Source organism: Gopherus flavomarginatus, chromosome 9 (genome assembly GCF_025201925.1).
Source record: "Gopherus flavomarginatus isolate rGopFla2 chromosome 9, rGopFla2.mat.asm, whole genome shotgun sequence".
Classification (NCBI taxonomy): domain Eukaryota; kingdom Metazoa; phylum Chordata; order Testudines; family Testudinidae; genus Gopherus; species Gopherus flavomarginatus.
In genome coordinates, this window is record NC_066625.1 from 485,182 (window position 1) to 504,879 (window position 19,698).

The 19,698-nt window shown below is 49.6% G+C and overlaps 1 protein-coding gene across 1 annotated transcript; it reads right to left on the reverse strand.

Moving 5' to 3' along the window:
* Nucleotides 1-467: 467 nt before the first annotated feature.
* On the reverse strand, nucleotides 468-18,627 carry LOC127058135 (interleukin-9 receptor-like). Its single transcript, XM_050967649.1, has 10 exons — nucleotides 18,548-18,627; nucleotides 17,569-17,688; nucleotides 12,495-12,584; nucleotides 12,010-12,121; nucleotides 11,437-11,621; nucleotides 10,249-10,385; nucleotides 6,555-6,738; nucleotides 6,147-6,261; nucleotides 3,594-3,678; nucleotides 468-2,495 (listed from the first exon to the last, which is right to left on the reverse strand). The coding sequence occupies exons 3-10, from the start codon at nucleotides 12,571-12,573 to the stop codon at nucleotides 1,968-1,970; spliced, it is 1,425 nt and encodes a 474-aa protein (XP_050823606.1). The 5' UTR covers nucleotides 12,574-12,584; nucleotides 17,569-17,688; nucleotides 18,548-18,627; the 3' UTR covers nucleotides 468-1,967.
* Nucleotides 18,628-19,698: the final 1,071 nt, after the last annotated feature.

The following is a 19,698-nucleotide window of genomic DNA, read 5'->3' on the forward strand; positions in this document are numbered from 1 at the left end:
AAGACCCTGTCCCTCCGGATCTTAACACAAGGAAAGTAAACCCTTTCCCTCACCGTTGCCTCTCCCAGGCTTCCCCTCCCTGGGTTACCCTGGAAGATCACTGTGATTCAAACTCCTTGAATTTTAAACAGAGAGGAAAATGCACCTTCCCCCTCCTTCTCTCTCCTCCTCCCAGACTCTCCCGGAAAGAGAAAGTAATCCTAACACAGACAGAAAATTAACCTCTCTCTCCCCCTTCCCTCCTTTCTCCCCACCAATTCTCTGGTGGATCCAGACCCAGTCCCCTGGGGTCTCACCAGAATAAAAAAACAATCAGGTTCTTAAACAAGAAAAGCTTTTAATTAAAGAAAGAAGAAACAGTAAAAATTATCTTTGTAAATTTAAGATGGAATATGTTACAGGGTCTTTCAGCTGTAGACACTGGGAATACCCTCCTAGCCTATACCCTCCTAGCCTACGTATACAAGTACAAATTAAAATCCTTCCAGCAAAATACAAATTTGAACTCCTTCCAGCCAAATACACATTTGCAAATAAAGAAAACAAACATAAGCCTAACTCGCCTTATCTATCTAGTACTCACTACTCTGAACTTATGAGAGCCTGTATTGGAGAGATTGGAGAGAAACCTGGTTGCACGTCTAGTCCCTCTGAGCCCCCAGAGTGAACAACCACCAAACACTAACAGCACACACAAAAACTTCCCTCCCTCAAGATTTGAAAGTATCCTGTCCCCTGATTGGTCCTCTGGTCAGGTGACAGCCAGGCTCACTGATCTTGTTAACCCTTTCCAGGCAAAAGAGATATGAAGTACTTCTGTTCTATTAACTCTTACTTATCTGTTTATGACACCTCCTGATTAGAGCATTAAAACATAGGCCCCAGTTGGCACCATTGGCGGCTGTCTCAGAAAAGGCACCAAGGAGTAAATGGGCTATGGAGTCTGGACTCCAGGGCTGCTTTTCCCTGCAAAACAAAGGTCTCCCAAAGCAGAATCCTTGTTTAGCAGCAGTGCCTGGATAATGGGATTACCTAAAATAAGCCTGAGCCCCATTTTTGGGGTGTGATTCCACCCTCCCCAGATGGTGAATCAGCCCAGCAACTCACAGTCTGTTTTGAAATAAATCTTTTCAAGTCACAAGCAACACACTGGGTTTAATGTAAGCCAGAAAGTTACCAGGCTCGTAAACAGCAATACACAGTATGTAAAGACATTAACGTATTGGACCTAGGCATGCCTGTGAACTCAGGTGCAGTTTAAAATGAACAGAAAATGCAGCATCTCACTAGTGTCCATCACTGGAAGAACATTGTTTTTCATCAAGCATCGTATGTATTCTAAGAGTGACACCGTATTTGAAATGCATGTAAGCCTGGTGCTGCATTTGCTGTTAGTGTCTGACTTCACCCTGATTGCAGCAAAGCAGGAGCTCTGTCTGGGGTACAGAATATGAAGTCACGGGGGTGTTGATTAGTAAGAGCTGCAGTTAGAGAGGTGCTTTGGGGGCAGTGCAGTGCTGCTCTGCCCCAGGGGAAATCTGGGAACCACTGAACCTCAGGGAGGCACAAAGGGAGGGTGTGCCTTCTGCTACATCCCTCCAGAGGGTGCAGGACAAGTTCTGCTACTGGTGTGGGGGAAAGGCATGGTCCAGCATCTCTTGGGGAGCCTAGCGTGTTGCTAGCTTTGCACAGACCTGGCTCACCTGGTCACAGAAACCATGATTGTGCTCAGCTCCTGCAGTGAGGGAGGCAGCAAGGGAAGGGGGCTGCTTGTGCCTGCCCTCTTTGGGCCAACTGTGTAGGCACTGGACACAACTGGCTTTTAAGAAAGGATTACCAGATCTGGCCCAAAGTTAACAGAGCCTCTAACTGCACAAGGGGGTCAGATGGGCCAGCTGGTGGATGTGGCAGACCTGGCGACTTGGACGTGCAGCAGCTTTCAGTGAGAGTCTGTCATTCTCGTCATTCTAATGCTTGACCTGACCATCCTTCTCGGTGAGCTGTAGCAGTTCAGCAGGAACTGGGCCACCTATGGAGTCACTGCCACACAAGGTGCAATAGTCATTACTACAGAAGGACAAACTTTCCAGCTCCAGAGACTCCTGTGGCATAAAGAAGTCATCCTGCCCATCCCGTAAATATGGGGGATGGTTCCCACTCACGTCTGGGCTGCCAAGATTGGTTTTGCTTGTTTCAGAGAAGTCCATAGCACCTGCATCATCAGCGTGGTTTTGTAGGAACAATGATGGCAACCTGGCTTCCACATCTTCCACACTCACATACCTGCTCTGGAGGTATTGCTGGTCAGGCCTGGAGGCAGGGCCAGAAAGGTCCTCCTGGGAAATCATTTCGGTCTTTGCCAGTGACTTGAAGGACAGCTGGGAAATGACATCATGAGCACTTAGACCAGGAACTCCATCGCCAGTCACTTTGCTTGGGTTGTTAGCATCATCTCTTCTGAGCTGCACACATGTCTCATTAGGTCCAATCCAGTCCTAAAGCAAGGAATGGTAAATACTATTTAGTGGGGAGAGGCAGAATTTGCAAAGGAATTCTTGAACTATTGCTTTCCATAGGCTTTGGCAGTGCAGACCAGGGGCTAGATTCAGTTCTACATCAGTGCAACTCCACTGAGTGAACCTCAAGTAATGGAGTAGAGAATAAGGTTTCTGCTTTCTCTGATGGAAGTTTTGATGACCTTCAAGCTTTCATGCCTGAGCCATACCCTGAGCAGTCTCCGCTATCTTGGCTCCCTGGGGGACAGGGAGCAACATCGACAGTTGGTATATAGCAAGGGAAGCAGGGCGGGGATAAGGAAAAAGGCAACTGCACTACTGAGGTGGGCAATGCTCCCAGGCTTTGACTTTGCACTTGCCAGGCGCTGGACCCTATTGTAACTTTCGGCAGTCAGAGTAAGTGCTAATTTACCCAGAAGACCTCAAAGTAGGGGGACAAGGGACTTGACATCCTATGGGGTAGCAACAAGGCTCAGTCAAAACCAGCCAGCCCCCAGCACAGGGAGGGATGGAGAGAGAATGGAGGAAGGAGACAAGGCTGACGCTGGCCCAAGGGAACTGATTTCAAGTAAAAGGAAAAGGATCCTGTACTTCTGACCATGAAGAGGCAATGACCCTCCCTGCTGATGCCCCCTCAGTGCACGGGGTAGGAGCAGCTGGATTTAACAGGACGGAGTGGGTGAGCTGTCCCCAGATAGTCTGGTCTGACTGATTCTCCTGCAGTTCTTTGTCTAGGCAAGGAAGAGCCTGATAATGGCAGTTGTGGGTGTGATCTGGAAGGTCCAGTGGGGATTGGGCAAGGGCTGATGGTGGTGGTATAAAGGAAGGGAGGCAGTGACAGGAAGATGATCAGGATGGGAGGGCTTTGTTCCTAGGAGGAGAGGAGGTTGGTGATGGAGTAGCAGGAATATGGAGGCAGGTGTTTGAGTGGAGAATGAGGAACTTACAGAAAGACTAAAGCCCTGTGTCGGAACGAGCCTGGTGAAGCCGGTTAGTGGAAGCAGTGATGAGAAGTTACAAACCACCTTCCCACGTTGAGGGGAACGATCATGAAGAAGAAAGAGAATTTGCTGTTACCTTAAAATTCCCATTGTGCAAGGTGTAGAGAGGCTGGAAGAAAGCAGCTGGAGTGGGGACGTTCAGGCAGAAGATGTTCTTTGCCCTGTGGAGAAAGAATGACACTGCTATCAAATCTAGATAAATGTTCCACCTTCTATCGCAACCCTGCAGCATACTGCGAAAGATTAAACCAAAATACTTAACTTTCTTCTGGAAAGACTCCAGGAAAGGCGCATTTCTTATAGCTCCTGCCATCTGTCTGTGCATGGCTACACAGCTTTGTGTGTGCATTTAATATCAACAGTGCAGACTATGTGGAGACAACTGTAGTCCAGATGGATTAAATGTATGTTTGCAAGTCCTCAGTGCAGACTCCTTCAAGGTTTCTGAGTCTTAATATATGTTGCAGTGTAATAGTATTAGAGAATTGTCTGAACTGCTCCCCTTTGTATGAATTCAGCTGGCAGGGCATTTTACAGCAACTATTTGATCTAAATCACCTCAGAACCTTTCCAGGAATGAAGCATCTTACAGAAGTACTAGTCTTATTAAATTTAGAGAGCATAACCCTGCACTATTCCTTTTGCCATCTGAAAAGCCTTTTTTAAAAAGAACTGGGGTGTAGGAGGTCTTCCTAACAGTCACAGCTGGGCTGAGGTCTGCCCATCCAGGATGGGAGTCATCAGGCCGGAGTTGGAGGAATCACAAGGCCAGGCCCTGTCAAAAAGGGTCAGGACCAGAGTCAGGCAGGAGTCAAAGATCAGAGGCAGTATCGAGTTAGAATCAGGAGGCAGGAATTGGAGTCAGAGTCAGACTGGACTCAGAGACCAGAAGATGAGGCAAAGTCTGTGTGGCTGCCCAGACAACTTCCTGGGGGAAACCCTGGGGTTAAGTAGGAGCACTTGGCCAATCAGAGGGCAGCAGAATACCGTCTCTCTAGGTCTCATGGACGATACTTCCTGTGGCACCTACTCTCCACAGTGCTCCCTTGCTGTGCCTCTACCGGGCCTCCTGGTGGCACTAGAGGAATAGCAGCTGCCCCAGGTTCTTTAGACCTAGGTTCTAGTGCAGAGGTGGGCAAACTATGGCCCGTGGGCCACATCTGGCCCACAGGACCGTCCTGCCCAGACACCGAGGTCCTGGCCCGGGAGGCCACCCGGTGCCCCTCCCCTGCTGTTCCCCCTCCCCCGCAGCCTCAGCTTGCTCGCGCCGCCGCTGGTGCAATGCTCTAGGCAGCGGGGCTGTGAGCTCCTGGGGCAGCACAGCTGCAGAGCCTGGCCTGACCCGGTCTCTGTGCTGCGTGGTGGCGGTGTGGCCCGGCTCCAGCTGGGTGGTGCAGCTTTAGCGCTGCCAGCCACAGGTGATCCAGGTGGTGCATTAAGGGGTAGGGAACCAGGGGAGGGGGAATGGATAGAGGGCAGGGGAGTTCAGGTTGGTGGTCAGGGGGTGGGGTGTGTGGATAGGGGTTGGGGTGGTGGGGGGAACAGTGGGTTGGATGGGGGCAGAGTGGGGTCCCGGGGGGCAGTCAGGAAGGGGGGGGTTGGATGGGGCAGCAGGGGGCAGTTAGGGGCAGGGGACATAGAGAAGGAGTGGTTGGATGGGGCAGGAGTCCCAGGGGGCAATCAGGAATGAGAGAAGGGGTTAGATGGGGCAGCGGGGGCCCGGGGGTAGTCAGGCGACAGGGAGTCCAGATGTGTGGATGGGACAGGAGTCCCGGGGGGGGGGGCAGATAGGAGGTGGGTGCTGGGCCATGATCTCCTCCCCTAACCAGTCCTCCATACAATTTATGAAACCTGATGCAGCTCTCAGGCCAAAAAATTTGCCCGCCCCTGTTCTAGTGCCTGGGTCCTTACACCTTTCCCCATTGCTACTAACCCAGGCCAGATTCTACCCCACATACGAGCACTTCCATGCAACTCTGGAAATTGCCCAGGTAGATCCCCTGTCCCTGCATAGAAGTACGGTCCATCTCAGAGAGCCCATGTGTTGGGGCATGACTGCTGCAGGCTTGAGCCATTTTTTCCCTTTTACTCCCGGTTCTTTGCTCTGCTCAGAACTTAAGAAGCACAGACACTTGGTCAGCTAGCTTAGTCACACTGGCACTTCACACACTGGCTAGTGTAGTGCCCACTGTCAGGAGTCCAGCCAGGGAAGATCTAAATGTTGATGACGGATTGATCATCAACAGCCAGTGCTCTATACCAGTCACCCTTATTTTACGTCTAGGCAAATTGTCACAAAGTTTTAAAAAATTCTTTTAACCATAAGATACCCTGTGTAGTCTCAGCTGTGCTCGTTGATGGAGTTTAGGATCCCTGCAGTGCACCCTGCTCTCTCTACTCTGAGTATTGGTTCACTAACTATTGCAGCACATGGAGATAGCATGTTCAAGAATGTTTGCAGAGCACATTCCACTGAGTTCATGACATTCAAAGATCTGACTCTGGTGCAGAGGCAAGAAGCAGCCCCGATGTGTGGACACATGATATACACACTCATTAAACTTTAGAACTAGAAACTATATTAACCTAGAAAAGGCAGCCAGGGCTTGTGCAAAGGACTATAATGTACCTTGAAGAAAGCTTGAAGTTCAAAATTATGTAGAGTATGACACCAAGACATAGAGGAATGAATAAAATCTGTATCATGCTTCCATGAACGAACTTTTTGGGCACCTGTAAAAAACCTACAAAAAGAATTATTCCATTAACAGAATCAATTCACAAATGACCATATAAAGAGTGGAATTCTATCCAGAATCTTAAACAAACAAGCAATGCAAATGAGCTAAGCAGAAGCTATTTAAAACCTTGAGAGAAAGTGACTTGACTATAAAAGGCTGGAAGACATTGTTCTTGATCCATGAACTTGCTGCTGACAGCCCCTCCATTGCCCAGCGTGTCTCTTTCTCTCTCTGTTTTATAAAGTGACTTTAGGGCTCATATGAAACTAAAAGGGACAAAACAAAGTTCTTTGCACCTGTGGGGGCTGCTCTTTGAAATTCAGTTGTCTGGCTCCACTCACTCCACTGACTTTTATAACCATCATCTACTTGGGAAGTTTTGCAGCGAACTCTCGCAGTATAAGTGATGCCTACTTCAAACTCCATGGCCTCGATTTCTACCTTTGTCACTGCATTGAACAGCTGTTTGTGCTGTGCCTGCTGAAAAATATTAAGAAATAACTCTTATTAACAACACATAATAAAGGGCTGGTACTCTGAACAATTTGACAGCTCGCCAATCCTGACTCTGCATCCAAGAGGAGTAGTGGGGGCAAAAGACAGATCTGGCTTCAAGACTAAGCTGGATAAGTTTATGGAGGGGATGGTAGAATGGGATAGCCTAATTTTGGCAATTAATTCATCTTTGACTACTAGTGGTAAATATGCCCAATGGCTTGTGATGGGATGTTAGATGGGGTAGGATCTGAGTTACTACAGAGAATTCTTTCCTGGGTGCTGGCTGATGAGTCTTGCCCACACGCTCAGGGTTTAGCTGATCACCATATTTGGGGTCAGGAAGGAATTTTCCTCGAGGTCAGATTGGCAGAAGCCCTGGGAGTTTTTCACCTTCCTCTGCAGCGTGGGGCACAGGTCACTTGCTGGAAGGTTCTCTGCGCCTTGAAGTCTTTAAATAACGATTTGAGGACTTCAGTGGCTCAGACACAGGTTTGATACAGGAGTGCGTGGGTGAGATTCTGTGGCCTGCATTGTGCAGGTCAGACTAGATGATCATAATGGTCACTTCTGACCTTAAAGTGTTTGATTCTATGATTCTAAGGTGCTAATCCAAGGCTGGGCAAACTATGAGATGGGAGGCTGCATCCAGCCTTTTAGACATTTTAATCTGGCCCTCGAGCTCCCACTGGGGAGCGGAGTGAGGGCTTGCTCCGCTTCGTGTATGCCATGGCTCCTGGAAGCAGCGGCATGTCCCCACTCCGGCTCTGACGCATAGGGGAAGCCAGGGGGCTCCACACGCTGCCTTCGCCCCAAGCACCACCCCCGTAGCTTCCATTGGCTGGGAAGGGCAACACACAGAGCCACCTGGCCGAGCCTCTGTGTAGGGGCCGGAGAGGGGACATGCCGCTGCTTCTGGGAGCTGCTTGAGGTAAGCACCGCCCAGAGCCTGCACCCCTGACTCCTTCCTGCGCCCCAATCCCCTGCCCCATCCCTGATCCCCCTCCTACCCTCTGAACCCCTCGGTCCCAGCCTGGAGCATCCTCCTACACCGCAAACCTCTCATCCTCAGCCCCATCCCAGAACCCACATCTCCAGCCAGAGTCCTCACCCCCCCACTGCACCTTGAACTCCTCATTTCTGGCCCCACCCTAGAGCCCACATCCCCACTGGAGCCCTCACCCCCTCCTGAACCCCAGCCCCCAATTTTGTCAACATTCATGGCCTGCCATATAATTTCAATACCCAGATGTGACCCTTGGACCAAAAGTTTGCCCACCCCTGTGCTAATCTGAGGTTAGTGAATACTCCGCATCTGAGCTCTGCATTCAGAAGTCCTCTTATCTGCATCCAGGATCATGAGGTCACATGATCCTGGATTCAGGAGGGGAGAACTCACAAACCTCCAATATCAATGTGTTGGAAGGGATGCATCAATTTCAACCAGGGGAGCCAAAGAGGCCAGCCTGTCCCAAACCAAGATGCTGGGGAGACCTGGATCCCAGATGACAGAGATGCCAAAGCCAAATGTGACACGTATGGGAATTTTCTGCAATATCCTTGAAAAAATCCTTATTGAATTAAGTTAAGTATCTTTGGAGTCCATTGAAGTAATTGCAAAGTTTATATATTATTGTGGGCTGGGATTGTATATAACCTTTTTGGAGCGAGATGTCATGTGAACTGTGGGAAGTGTTATGAACTTCAGAAGACATTACTAAACCTTCCAGACAAGAACGGACTTTGGGGACAGACAGTGTCAAGAGGATCGGATTAACCTTTTGTAGGCCTGGTGCCAAACATATTTTTGGACCCCCATGAAGGCAACGGAGCATGGTGCGGGGGGATCAGTCCCCAGAGCAAGGGGCCAGCCAGAGCCAATGGGGCATGGCATGGCAGGGGCGGTCCTGCTCCACCCAGCCCAGTGCGAGGGCACTATTTACACACCGGCTGTTGCCAGACACACAGTGGCCTGCCCAGCCTTGTGCTGCCAGCATGTCCCTTCCCCTCAGGGGTGGGCCTGTGCCGTGCCACACAGCCCCCCCCACCACCTCCTGACTCTCTATGGCCAGACCCCCCACTGACCCACTCACAAATGCACAGTGCTCTGCACAACACCACCTCTGCCCACAGCCCCACTATAACTGCCCAGCATCCTCCACAGAACCCCCACTCCCTAGTGCCCCAACACACACACATCCTCCCTGCCCCTTCACAGCCCAGCACTCTTCCATGTGCCCCACAGACCCACTCCCCCAAGCCCTGCTTCACGGTTGCACTCACCGGCCCTGCTGGGAGGCGACTGTTTGCTGGGCTGAGCCAGCAGGGCCAGTCCCAGGGCCAGGAATTGCTCTGTCCCCTCAGAAGTGGTGCGATCAGCCAGGCCAGGGCCTGCCCCAGCCGGGATCCCTCAAGACACACTGGCCTAGAGAGGCTCAGCCAAGCCCTCTGCACTGTCTCCCCCTCCACCTGGCTGAGACTGGCCAAGCTTCTGCACCAGTCCCAGGTGGCTCAGCTCTGGGGACACAGGCAGGAGTCCCTCAGGTGGTAGGAAGCAGAGACTGCCTGGAGCCGGAGATGCACTTGGGTCTGGCATGGGGGCAGAGAGGAGCTGGCAGGTGGGGCCGGGGGATGGAGAGGAGCCCTCAGCCAGCCAATGGGCAGGCCGAGAGGAGCAAGTGGTAGGCAGGGGGGAGCCAGCGGCATTGTGGGAAGCAGTGCAAGTGGAGCAGGCTGAGTCCCCTTCTGTGCATGGGCCTGGCTCCATGAAGCCGCTGAAGCCATTGTAAATCTGGGACTGAGTATCAAGTGATTTGCTTTGGGAATCTCTAGGGGGAGTTGAATGCAAATTTCTCTCCTCTGGCTGTACTCTAAGAAAGGACCATTGTTTGCTGATCACCTGTTCCTGAAGTTTAGGATCAATGGCCCAAGCTGTATAAATGAAGGACAGACCCATTCATGGGGAGGCTAGTTCTACGCTAAATCTCCTGTGACCTTGTAACCACTGAAAAACACCACTGAAAAACAGAGGCTGGAAGGACGGGCTCTTACCAGACCCCTTGTTAAGTTGGGGGCGGGAATCTCTGGTAAGCATTTTAGCATGCATATAGGTTCTTTGATTGGTTTAATATGTTTTCTCTGTAATGCTTTTACCTGAAGAATAAATATGCTTGCTTTGTAAGGGCTGTGGGCAATTACAACTGTTCATAGCCTCTGAAGAGAAAGCAAAGTGCAGATGCTGCCTTGTTTAGGCAGAGCGGCTTATTGGGAGTATCACAGTGCTAGCAGGGAACAATGCAGATCCACTGGAAAACCCCTGGTCAGTAGGGAGAGACACACAGGTCTCTGCCCAAGAAAGGTGATGGCTAAGGAGCTGGCAGTCTAGACTAGGTGCCCTCGGTGGACCATGGAGAGGGAACACAGGTGCAGTTGCCCTGAATGGTGGCAGCAGGCATCTGTGCATGGCTCATCCAGGCTGAGAGCAGGTATACTTACCTCCCAGGATGTGTTGTGTCCCTTATACTCCAATTCATACTGAAGAATGGGCTCTAGAGGCCCTGGCACACTCCACCAGAGCTGGCACTTACTGGCACTGATATTGCTCTGCAGGTTGAAGGGGGGATCACACTTAACTGGAAACAGAGAGAGGAATTATTCCAAACGCTTGGCTTTGAGAGACCTGCAGAACACAGAGCACAGTCCTAGGCTGCTCACAGCTGGGGGACATGGATCCCGTGATCCTGGGGTCAGCAGGAGACCAAATAAGCCCCCAGTGCAAGTTAAAGCAGCCACAGGGTTTCTGTAATGTAACACCAGCTATAACGGTCCCTGAGGGACTGCTATGCCAGCGAAGCATCACAAAGCAGGTTATGCTCTAGCCCTCCCTACCATGAACACGCACGGAGATGCTCTGTGCTGGGGACAGAAACCAGAGGGGCTGCTGGAAAATGGGCTTCCTTCCCACTGGGAAAATCCTTGTTATCCCCTTTAGGGAGCTTTCAGACCCCTCCGTGACACTGTGCATTTTGAAGTGGTCTTAGTGGGGCTGAGAATCAGGCCCATTGTTCACATTTCCTGAGTCTCTCCAGTCCTTCCTCTATCTTAGCAAACAGTGCTGCTGTCGGCAGAGGGAGCCCCCAGGGCTCAAACTGCAGCAATGGCTTGATGGATGTTGCCCAAGGCAGATAGCAAAGCAAGGGAGGATGGTGGCAGAATGACCCCTAAGGATGGGCTGGGGTGTGTATGGAAGAATAAGAGACCCAGAGAGAGTCCTGAGGGGCATGATGGGCTTCCCACATATAGAACAAGTACAGATCATGCTGCCCAAGGGTGGGGGCTCTGCATCCTCATCAGTCCCATTTGCTGCCACTGAAGTCTCACTCTTCAGTGGACTTCATAGGCCAAACACTCTCATTCCCAAGGGACCAGCTAGCCCCCGTCCCATAGCCAGGGCTGGCACAACCCATTTGGCGACCTAGGCGGTTGCCTAGGGCACTAACATTTGGGGGGCGGCGACCGCTGCGGCCGGATCTTTGGCCGCCGTGGTTGTCAGCAGTATTTCAGGGACGGGACCTTCCGCCACCTGTGTCAGGGGTGCCATTTTGGGGGCGGGACCTTCCGCCGCCTAGGGTGCCAAAAAAGCTGGTGGTGCTCCTGCCCATAGCTGCCATGGGTGGTACTCACTGTTCAGACTGGGTTCATATTCCTGGAAAGCAACGTATGTGCGATTCCTCTCAAAGAAACCACCTTGTAGCAAGATGTTGTAACTGTCGTGCTGCGTGAACCTCTCCCTCATGTTAATTGTGCAGTGATGCTGGCTGTGCAGCTTGTCTCTGGCAGTCAGTGTGCAGGTGTAATTCTCATCCGAGCTAGAGTAACCAAGGGGCTGAATGTTTGTCTTATGCTGGAGAGTAATGGGTTTAGTTACTTTAAGAGTTCAGCCTTAGTTATTTGTAGGAGTGCCAGTCACCACACACTTTGCACAGGCCCCTTGAACTAGGGTCTTCCCAGTGTGTAAATGCAAAGGAATGCAGTCCTGGGCTCCAGCAAGTGCCTTACATGTCTGACCTGAAAAGGGACGGCAGGTCAAAGCCAAGCCAACAAGTGAGGAGGTGGAGGACATCACTAGGATTCGGCTGTTGGGGAGAGTTCAGGGCCAAGGAATCCAGAGAGCCCAGCCTACCCTGTTACTCTGCTTGGCCCCCTGCCTGACCCAGGGCCCCACTGTGGCAGACAGCGAGTATGCATTGAGCTTACTTTGTGAAACGCACGTGAAAGGGTCCATCCCCCATTCTCCCATCTGTCTCCCACATACAGTCTACTCGGTAGAGGTAGTTATTCAGGCAGCTCAGGTTGCCAGGAAATTCTGCTGAGGAAGGAGATCCGAGATTTTCAGAAATTAAATTCATTTGTTATTTAATGCCAACAGCCTCTCTTTGGGTTCCAACCCCTGAAACATCAGCGATGCTGTGCACTAGCCTTGCCACTTATTCCTGGGACAGATCTATCCCCCCGATCCCCACCACACTTTATTGTATGAAATGAGACTGTAAACTCTTGGGGGCAGGACGTGTGTGTGCAGTTTATCTGCTCTCTTAGCTGCCCAGCATGTCACTGGGGATGGGAAATAACAACAACTACCTGATCCCTGGGCCCCATATTGCCCTCTGACTTGTCCAGTGCCTGGTGTGGGGAGAGAGAGAGAAATGGCGTGAGTGCTCCCAATCTCCTCTCCCCCTTACCTCTTCCTTCCCGTCTTCTGGAGAACACAATGGCAATAAAGCAGAGTTGGAGGCACACTCGCCAGATGTCATTTCCCATTGTAAATGTGTCTGAAATACAAAGTATGTTCGGAGTTGAAAGGGCTTTGGGGATCTCTATGGCAACATGCAGTGTATCAATCACTTTTCCATGCTGGAGCTGGGACTGGCCCAACCTCTGCCCCGGCAGGGCATGGCATAGCCTGGGAACTGCTCTGCTCCCTGCAGCTAACATGCTGCAGCCAAAGGAATTGAAGGCACAAGCAGCACTGCAGGAATTACATGGCCTACGACATCTTCTTCAGCTAATTTCTATGATGCTTTTAATTCCTTCCTCCCCTCAATCCTTCCTAGACCTCCCTGCATGTACAGTGATACCTGTACCATGCACATTGTAGGCACTGCTCTGTCTTTAATGGGGGCTCTTCTTCTCTCGAGTGCCTAACAACCGTTCTCCCTCTCCCTCTTCTCATTTCTGCCCATAACCGCTCTGTTGCTGTGAACATACTCACCTGAACCCTCCTTTGGCATCTTTAATGCCTCTTTCCTACTTGTCCCTTCTCTTAGCCATCTGAACCCTCTATTCATCTCATTGGCCTGAGCGAATGTTTGCAGGGCCTTGTCCTTCAACTCAGTTGGTATTGGCCTGATCTGTGGTTACAGGTCTGAAGTCAGCAGTTAGTGGTGTCCTGTGAGATGCCTCCAGCTCTCACAAGGTGGGCGTCACTCTGTCTTTGGAAACAAGTTCACTGTCATGTGCTGCTCTAGCGGGCAGAGAACCAGTCTGAAGACCAGAAGGTGTGCAGTAACCAGAGTGTTGGGGGAAGGGAGCACAAGGTGCAAACTCAGCCAAACCCAATTAATTAAAAAAATTCAAATAGCTCTTAAAGGACCTGTCATCAAGCAAGTAGCTGAAGAGAGCTCAGCACCTATCAGTGTACCTAATAATCTCACTTTCCTACACCTTTGCCTGCCTTCAGCTTCCCTTATCTTTAATGAAACACTGAAAAAACAACAGGCAGGTGCTAAGAAGCAGATCAGGCTTCATCTCCGGAGGGGATGTCTCACTACCACCCTATATATTGCTGCAGATTTTATTCTGATCTGGGGCTGAGAAGAGGAAATTCACAATTAACTGACATCAGCCGGGGGTGGTTAAGTAGGATTAAGTATCTCTTCCTTATCATTCTAATCAGGGCGCTGACTGTCTGTGATGAATGCTGTAAGATTGACTAAATATGAAATACAGAAAGCTGCATGAATGCACACACACTCTGGCACGTACATGTGCATACCTGAACACACACACCAACTAGCAAACACAGATCAGAATAATTAAGAGACACCCATTTCTAGGTTCCTGTCAGAAAACTTCTCAAGTCAGTTCTATAATGTATTATCTGTATCAGATACCACAGGGTAAGTGGGGATCACTTAAAAACCATAGCTAAATGCAAGGTCATCTAGGAATCAAGAATGTAGGTCACACATAGGGTGATGGGGCCTCTGTTTTGGAAGACAGAGATTCAGAAATGGACTTGTGGTAATGGCAAGTAACCAGCTGACCGTGAGCTCCCAGTGCAATGCCGTAGCTAAGATGACTAATGTAAACTGTAGATGTATAATGTGAGGAATATTGAGCAGAAGTAGGGATGTGTTATAACCACTGCATATGGCATTAGCGGAATACAGTGTCCAGTTCTGGTGTCCACATTTCAAAAAGATTGTTAAAACATTGGGAAAAGGTTCAGAAAAAACTACAAGAATGTATGAGTCCTGGAAAACCTGCCTTGCAGTGAGAGACTAAAGAAGCCCAATCTATTTAGCTCATCCCAGAGAAGGCTGTGACCCAGGGATCACTTGGTGCCAACTGGCAGTGCAGTGCATAGGGTTGAGGGGGTGGGTTTGGTATCTAAATACTAGTTCACCAAAGAGTGTCATTCAAGATCTCTACTGAAAGCCTGGTCCTCATCATCATTGTGAAATGTATGTATGGATAGTATGGCAGGAGTTATGCATATAGACTGCAAGTTAGGTTCTTTAGGTCTGTGACTGGAGGCTGGTCACCAAAAGGTGTTCGACAAGATTCTTTCAGGCAAAAGCTGTTTGTCTGTCTTGCTACATGCAAACTGAGTATTGTACAGGTCACACTGGCCACTCAGTTATAGTATGAGCTGATTGCTAACAAGGGATCGTGAAATCTTCCAGGGAGGGAATTTACAGGAAGAAATAAACCAGCAGGAGGACATCCTTTTTGCGAGTGAAGACAATGGAACTTTGGACCTATAGCTGGGGGAGGGGTTAGTGCAGGGTACACCCAGTTACACTTCACCAAGCAGATAAACTGCTGGATAGCTTGTTTTATCAACAGAAGATCACAGCTGGTTGGGTTATTTGATGCTGAGAAAGAAACTTGGTGCAAGGTAACCTTTAGAAGACAGCGGAATGTCTTGTTAGTTAAGTTTAAGTGCTAGAAACCGTGTTATGATTTTATGTGTCATCATTTGTTTCCCTCAATTCTATTTGCTTCTTCTCAATCTTTGTTCTTTGTTAAATAAATGTCTTGTTTTCTCTCTAACTCCAGCTGAATGCTGTGCACTGAGTGGAGTGGTGAGCCTGCTGTGTAACTGGTAAGTTGGTGTGTGCTATTCCTTGGGAGTAGCAGATCTGTGAATTCTGGGTGTCCAGTGGCAAAGATGCTCGGCATGGTCAGGGGCTAGCGTGTGCCTATTACTAACCTGGCCAGAGAGCAGAGCCTGCGGAGGCCTGGCCTTCCTGGTGCTGCCAGAGGCTGGTGGAATCGGGGAGCACATGAGGTGCAGATTTTTTACATCAGAGGGGTAGCCGTGTTAGTCTGGATCTGTAAAAGCAGCAAAGAATCCTTTGGCACCTTATAGACTAACAGACGTATTGGAACATGAGCTTTCGTGGGTGAATACCCACTTCGTCGGATGCATGTCACCCACAAAAGCTCATGCTTGAAAACATCTGTTAGTCTATAAGGTGCCACAGGTTTCTTTGCTGCTTTTACAGATTTTTTACAGTGAGGGGAATTAGCCACTGGAACATTTCACCTAGGGCTGTGAGAGATTCTCCAGCACTCTACGTTTGCCAATCAAGACTGGATGTCTTGGTAAACGAGTCTCTATCACTCAAACAGACGTTATGGGCTGGATGTGGGACTTGAGGGAGGGTCTGCATTCTGTGCTATGCTGGGCTAGGATGACCAGATGCTGATATTTGGGGCTTTGTCTTGTATAGGACCCAATTACGCACCCCATGCTCTGTCTCGATACGTCACTCTAGGTCAGACTAGATTATCACAGTGGGCCCTTCTGGCCTTTAGACCTGCAGTATCCACCCCCACAAACTTAAAGCCCAAAGTGCCTTCCAAGAGCTACTGCTTGCCTGGGTGGCTTCTTGGCTTCTCAGCTATTGCCCAGGACTCCCTGTTTGAGAGGAAGGTGAATTGCTGCTCTCTCCTTATTGCCTGAGGGAAAGTCTGGCTACAGACATATGGCCATCGTAATGGAGGTCAGGGGCTTAGTGCCTGCTTATCCTAGTGGTGAATTTGGCCCATCCTGGGGTAGCTTTTTACTTCCCGGGTATCTTAGGCCCAGAGTCCAAAAGTCTTTTCGATCCCCCAAATGTTCCTGTGAGAGCTGCTGTCTTTATGCCTGACTGGATTCGGCCAGTCTGTCTGTTATGACCCAAGGCAGCAGGAAAACAAGAGGCAAGCAGCAGCCAATCAGAAACCAAGGACAGCCAGTCAAAATGCATCAACACAGCAGCTGGGCAGCAAGCAGTGGGCAGAAGCACAAACACCACTGTATTGTACATGCATCCCACGAAGTGGGTATTCACCCACGAAAGCTCGTGCTCCAATACGTCTGTTAGTCTATAAGGTGCCACAGGATCCTTTGCTGCTTTTACAGATCCAGACTAACACGGCTACCCCTCTGATACTAAACACCACTGTGACATCCAGCTCTGTGCAAGAGCGCTAAGCGATAAGGGCAGAGCATGGCTGGGGGACAGAGCAGCTGGGACGCATGGCCACTGGGTGACAAGGCAGCTCAGCAGATTTTCAGTATGGCAAAGGCCATTTCTGCAATGGCACCAAACTCTGGGTGACTGGCAAGAAATCCCCACGGGATTTGCCTGTTATCAGGAGTGAGGGAAAAAATCACACTGTAAGGAAGTCAAAGCTGTGGTGATGAGAGCCGCAGGCTTCCTGCCAGGCACTGGAATTGCTAAAAAGCATAAGGATGATGTTACTTTGCAGTGCTTGGGTGAGGATCTTAGAAGTGCTAAAGGACCCAGGGATGTTGCATGCAGAGTCTAGGAACTCACAGACTGGCAATATCAAATATCTGTTTAGGGGAGAGTACTGGGAGCCAGGACTCCTGGGTTCTATTCCCAGCTAGGGCACTTAGGGTATGTCTGCACAGCCTGTGGAATGCGCCTCCGAGCCTAGCTCAACAGATTCAGATTAGGGGGACTCGTGCTAGCACTCTAAAAGCAGCAGTGTAGACAGCACTTTGAAGTTGTGGCTTGGGCTGGAGCCTGGGCTCTGTAGCCTAGAGAGTGGGGCTGAGGTGCTGGAACTAGGGGTATTGGGTGGGCTGCCACACCCCCTGGCTTGAAGTGGATTCCATTATATCCAGGGTTACCAATGGCTCTCAGCCTTCCCACTATTCTTACTGGTCCAGCACCTCTGCAGCAGGCTTCAAGGCCCCAGCTCCTCCCCCAGCCACACTTCAAAGCATGGTCTATGCAGCTGTTTTTAGAGCACTAGTGTGAACTGCACTAGCCCCAGTCTACCAGCCTGCTGGGAGGCTCCTTCTGCGGGTTATGTGGCCATGCTCCGACTGTTGAATATCAGTGTTATTTCTCCCCATTATAGTTCACGCACATGGGCCATTGTGTTCTTCTCTAACTTGAGGGAGTTGCGTCTGCAAAGTGAGGCCACTGGAGCCGCTGCGCTATTCTCAGGGCTATGCTCTGTACTCGTGCCATGAGTGGAATCCAGTGAGAGCAGGCAGTGGGGACTCACCAGTTTAGTGAACGCTGATTCCTTTAGCACCCAGCTGTAAATGGGTCACTTCTCCCTATGCAGAACCTTCTGTTCCTCTCTAAGCTTCTTCAGGATGCACCAGCAACAGGCGTTTCAGTGCTGAACAGCAGCGGAAGGGAGAGGAACATTGACCCGTAGGCAGAGCAGAGCTGGCACTCTGCTATAATCAAGGGCTGGGGCCAACTCACTCTTGGCATTTCTCTCATTCAGGAAAATACATGTCACAATCAGTTGACAAGCAGAAGTATATAAATAATATGCGCGCACACACACACACGCACACACACACACATACATATAAAGGGTGAGAATGTGCAGATGGGGAGGATAAAGGGAAAAATAATAGATTCTCATTTCCACAGAGTAACAAACCCTCCAAAGTGATCAGTCTGTTCCTCTCATTATCCTCAGAGGGACATTTTCCCAGACCTTGATGCACATGATAGCTGCCTGCAGTAAATCTGCCAGCCCTAAACCCTGGAGGCTGCGAAAAGCCTTTTTTCACTGGTGAAAACCATAGTGCAATAACAACACACAGCAATTACACACCAAGGTCTGCAGATGGGTATCTATACAAAATCCAGCACATTGATAGCTATAGCTAGTCATTCATTAATCCGCCTTAATTTTCCTCAGCTGGTTTTCCCTAGAAACATGCTGTTGGGGTGAGGTCTCCTTCCAGCATAGCCCCCGCCCTGGGTGTAACATAAGCATAAACCCTTCCTCACTGGGCAGTTTGCACTCTCTATTGGCAACAATGTACTGCAAACTACAGCCTTGTGTGCTGGGAGCTAGTGGAACAAAACTGCAGAGATGATCTGGATCATTACAGGTTTACAGTACAAGGAACACTATAAAGCTGCTAGTATTATTTATTATTGGTTAACATCTTAGTTCAGTAATTTCTCCTAGCACTATCCAGCAAAATACAAAGCCCAGCAATAGCTTGTCTCCTTACCAGCACAAATTAAACTTCAATTTTCATGCCTCCTCTGTTTCTTGACAGTTTAGAGTGTGTGGTTTGTTCATCAAGCAGCAGCAGTTCTGGTATAATAAAGCAGAGTTCACTGTGCCTTGTTTTAAAGCTAGTCTCAATAACCAATGACAAGTTTCTCTGAGATTATCAGACTGATACGAAATAGCCACATTTGCAATTACTCATTAGTGATGGAGCAGTTGCTGAATTTACATTAAGGGGTCAACGTTACTGAGACTGAACTATTTGCTGAATGACTTAAAATACCTTCTTAGAGTTTTTTAAAAAAAATGAGCACAAGAGCTTTTTATAAGTGACCTAAAAACACTTCCCAGCCCTGCCTGAGTGAGCGGTGAGACTGCTGTCATTCTCATGCCCGAGGCTCAGCTATGTTTGTGTGCCTGTGCTCTGTAAGGTACCAAGCAAAGTCTGGGCACTGCATAAATAAAAAGTATCCAGACCAACACTGAGCTCTGGCTTATTCAGGGTTTCCCTTGTCTGAAGCCTAGAAAAGCAGTCAAGAACTTGACCATGGCCTGGTAGGAGCAGCTTTACTGTTAGCTTTGCTACCTGCACAGTCATTTACACAGTGGTATCTGTGATGCATCACAACAGTCAGAGGAGAGCCAGAGAGAGATTAAAGCCAGCGAAGCGAGGTCTGGCACGACAATCTGTTTGGGTGGCGTTGCCTTCAGAAGGGCGAAGCAGGCAGGGAGCGTGCGTCTGTGAAGTTGGGAATATTAGAGACAGGAGCCCTGCATGTAGCCTTGGGCTCCTCAGTGTTGCTCTGTGGGTACACCCTGCATGTAGCTTTAGGGTGGGATTTCCCAACATGCTCAGCACTGGCCTAGCTCTGCTCCCATGATGTCACTTGTAAAACTCCCATTGCTGCTGATGGGGGAGTGAGGCCACCATCACTTGCCTTGGGAAATGCCACCCTCATGCTCATTGTGTAGGTTTGCTTCCTAAACATGAATCCTCCAAACCAGACAATGAAAAACTAGAGTGCCTCTGAAATGGGAGCTATTTCTTAAAGGTCACCCTGAGACAAATGAAGCCAGCTGAACTCAGAGCAGGAGGCCCCAGAGAGCTTTGTAAACTGGTTACTGTGAAACTGGACCTATTTTAGCAGC

What these genes read in the sequence shown, in the direction of transcription:
- LOC127058135 (XM_050967649.1), bottom strand. Translation starts at nt 12,573, where the DNA reads ATGGGAAATGACATCTGGCGAGTGTGCCTCCAACTCTGCTTTATTGCC. An exon ending in ATATGAACCCAGTCTGAACA is followed by an intron (nt 10,386 to 11,436) that starts GTGAGTACCACC and finishes CTCTGTTTCCAG; the next exon opens with TTAAGTGTGATCCCCCCTTC. An exon ending in TCAAAGAGCAGCCCCCACAG is followed by an intron (nt 6,262 to 6,554) that starts GTGCAAAGAACT and finishes TTCTTTTTGTAG; the next exon opens with GTTTTTTACAGGTGCCCAAA.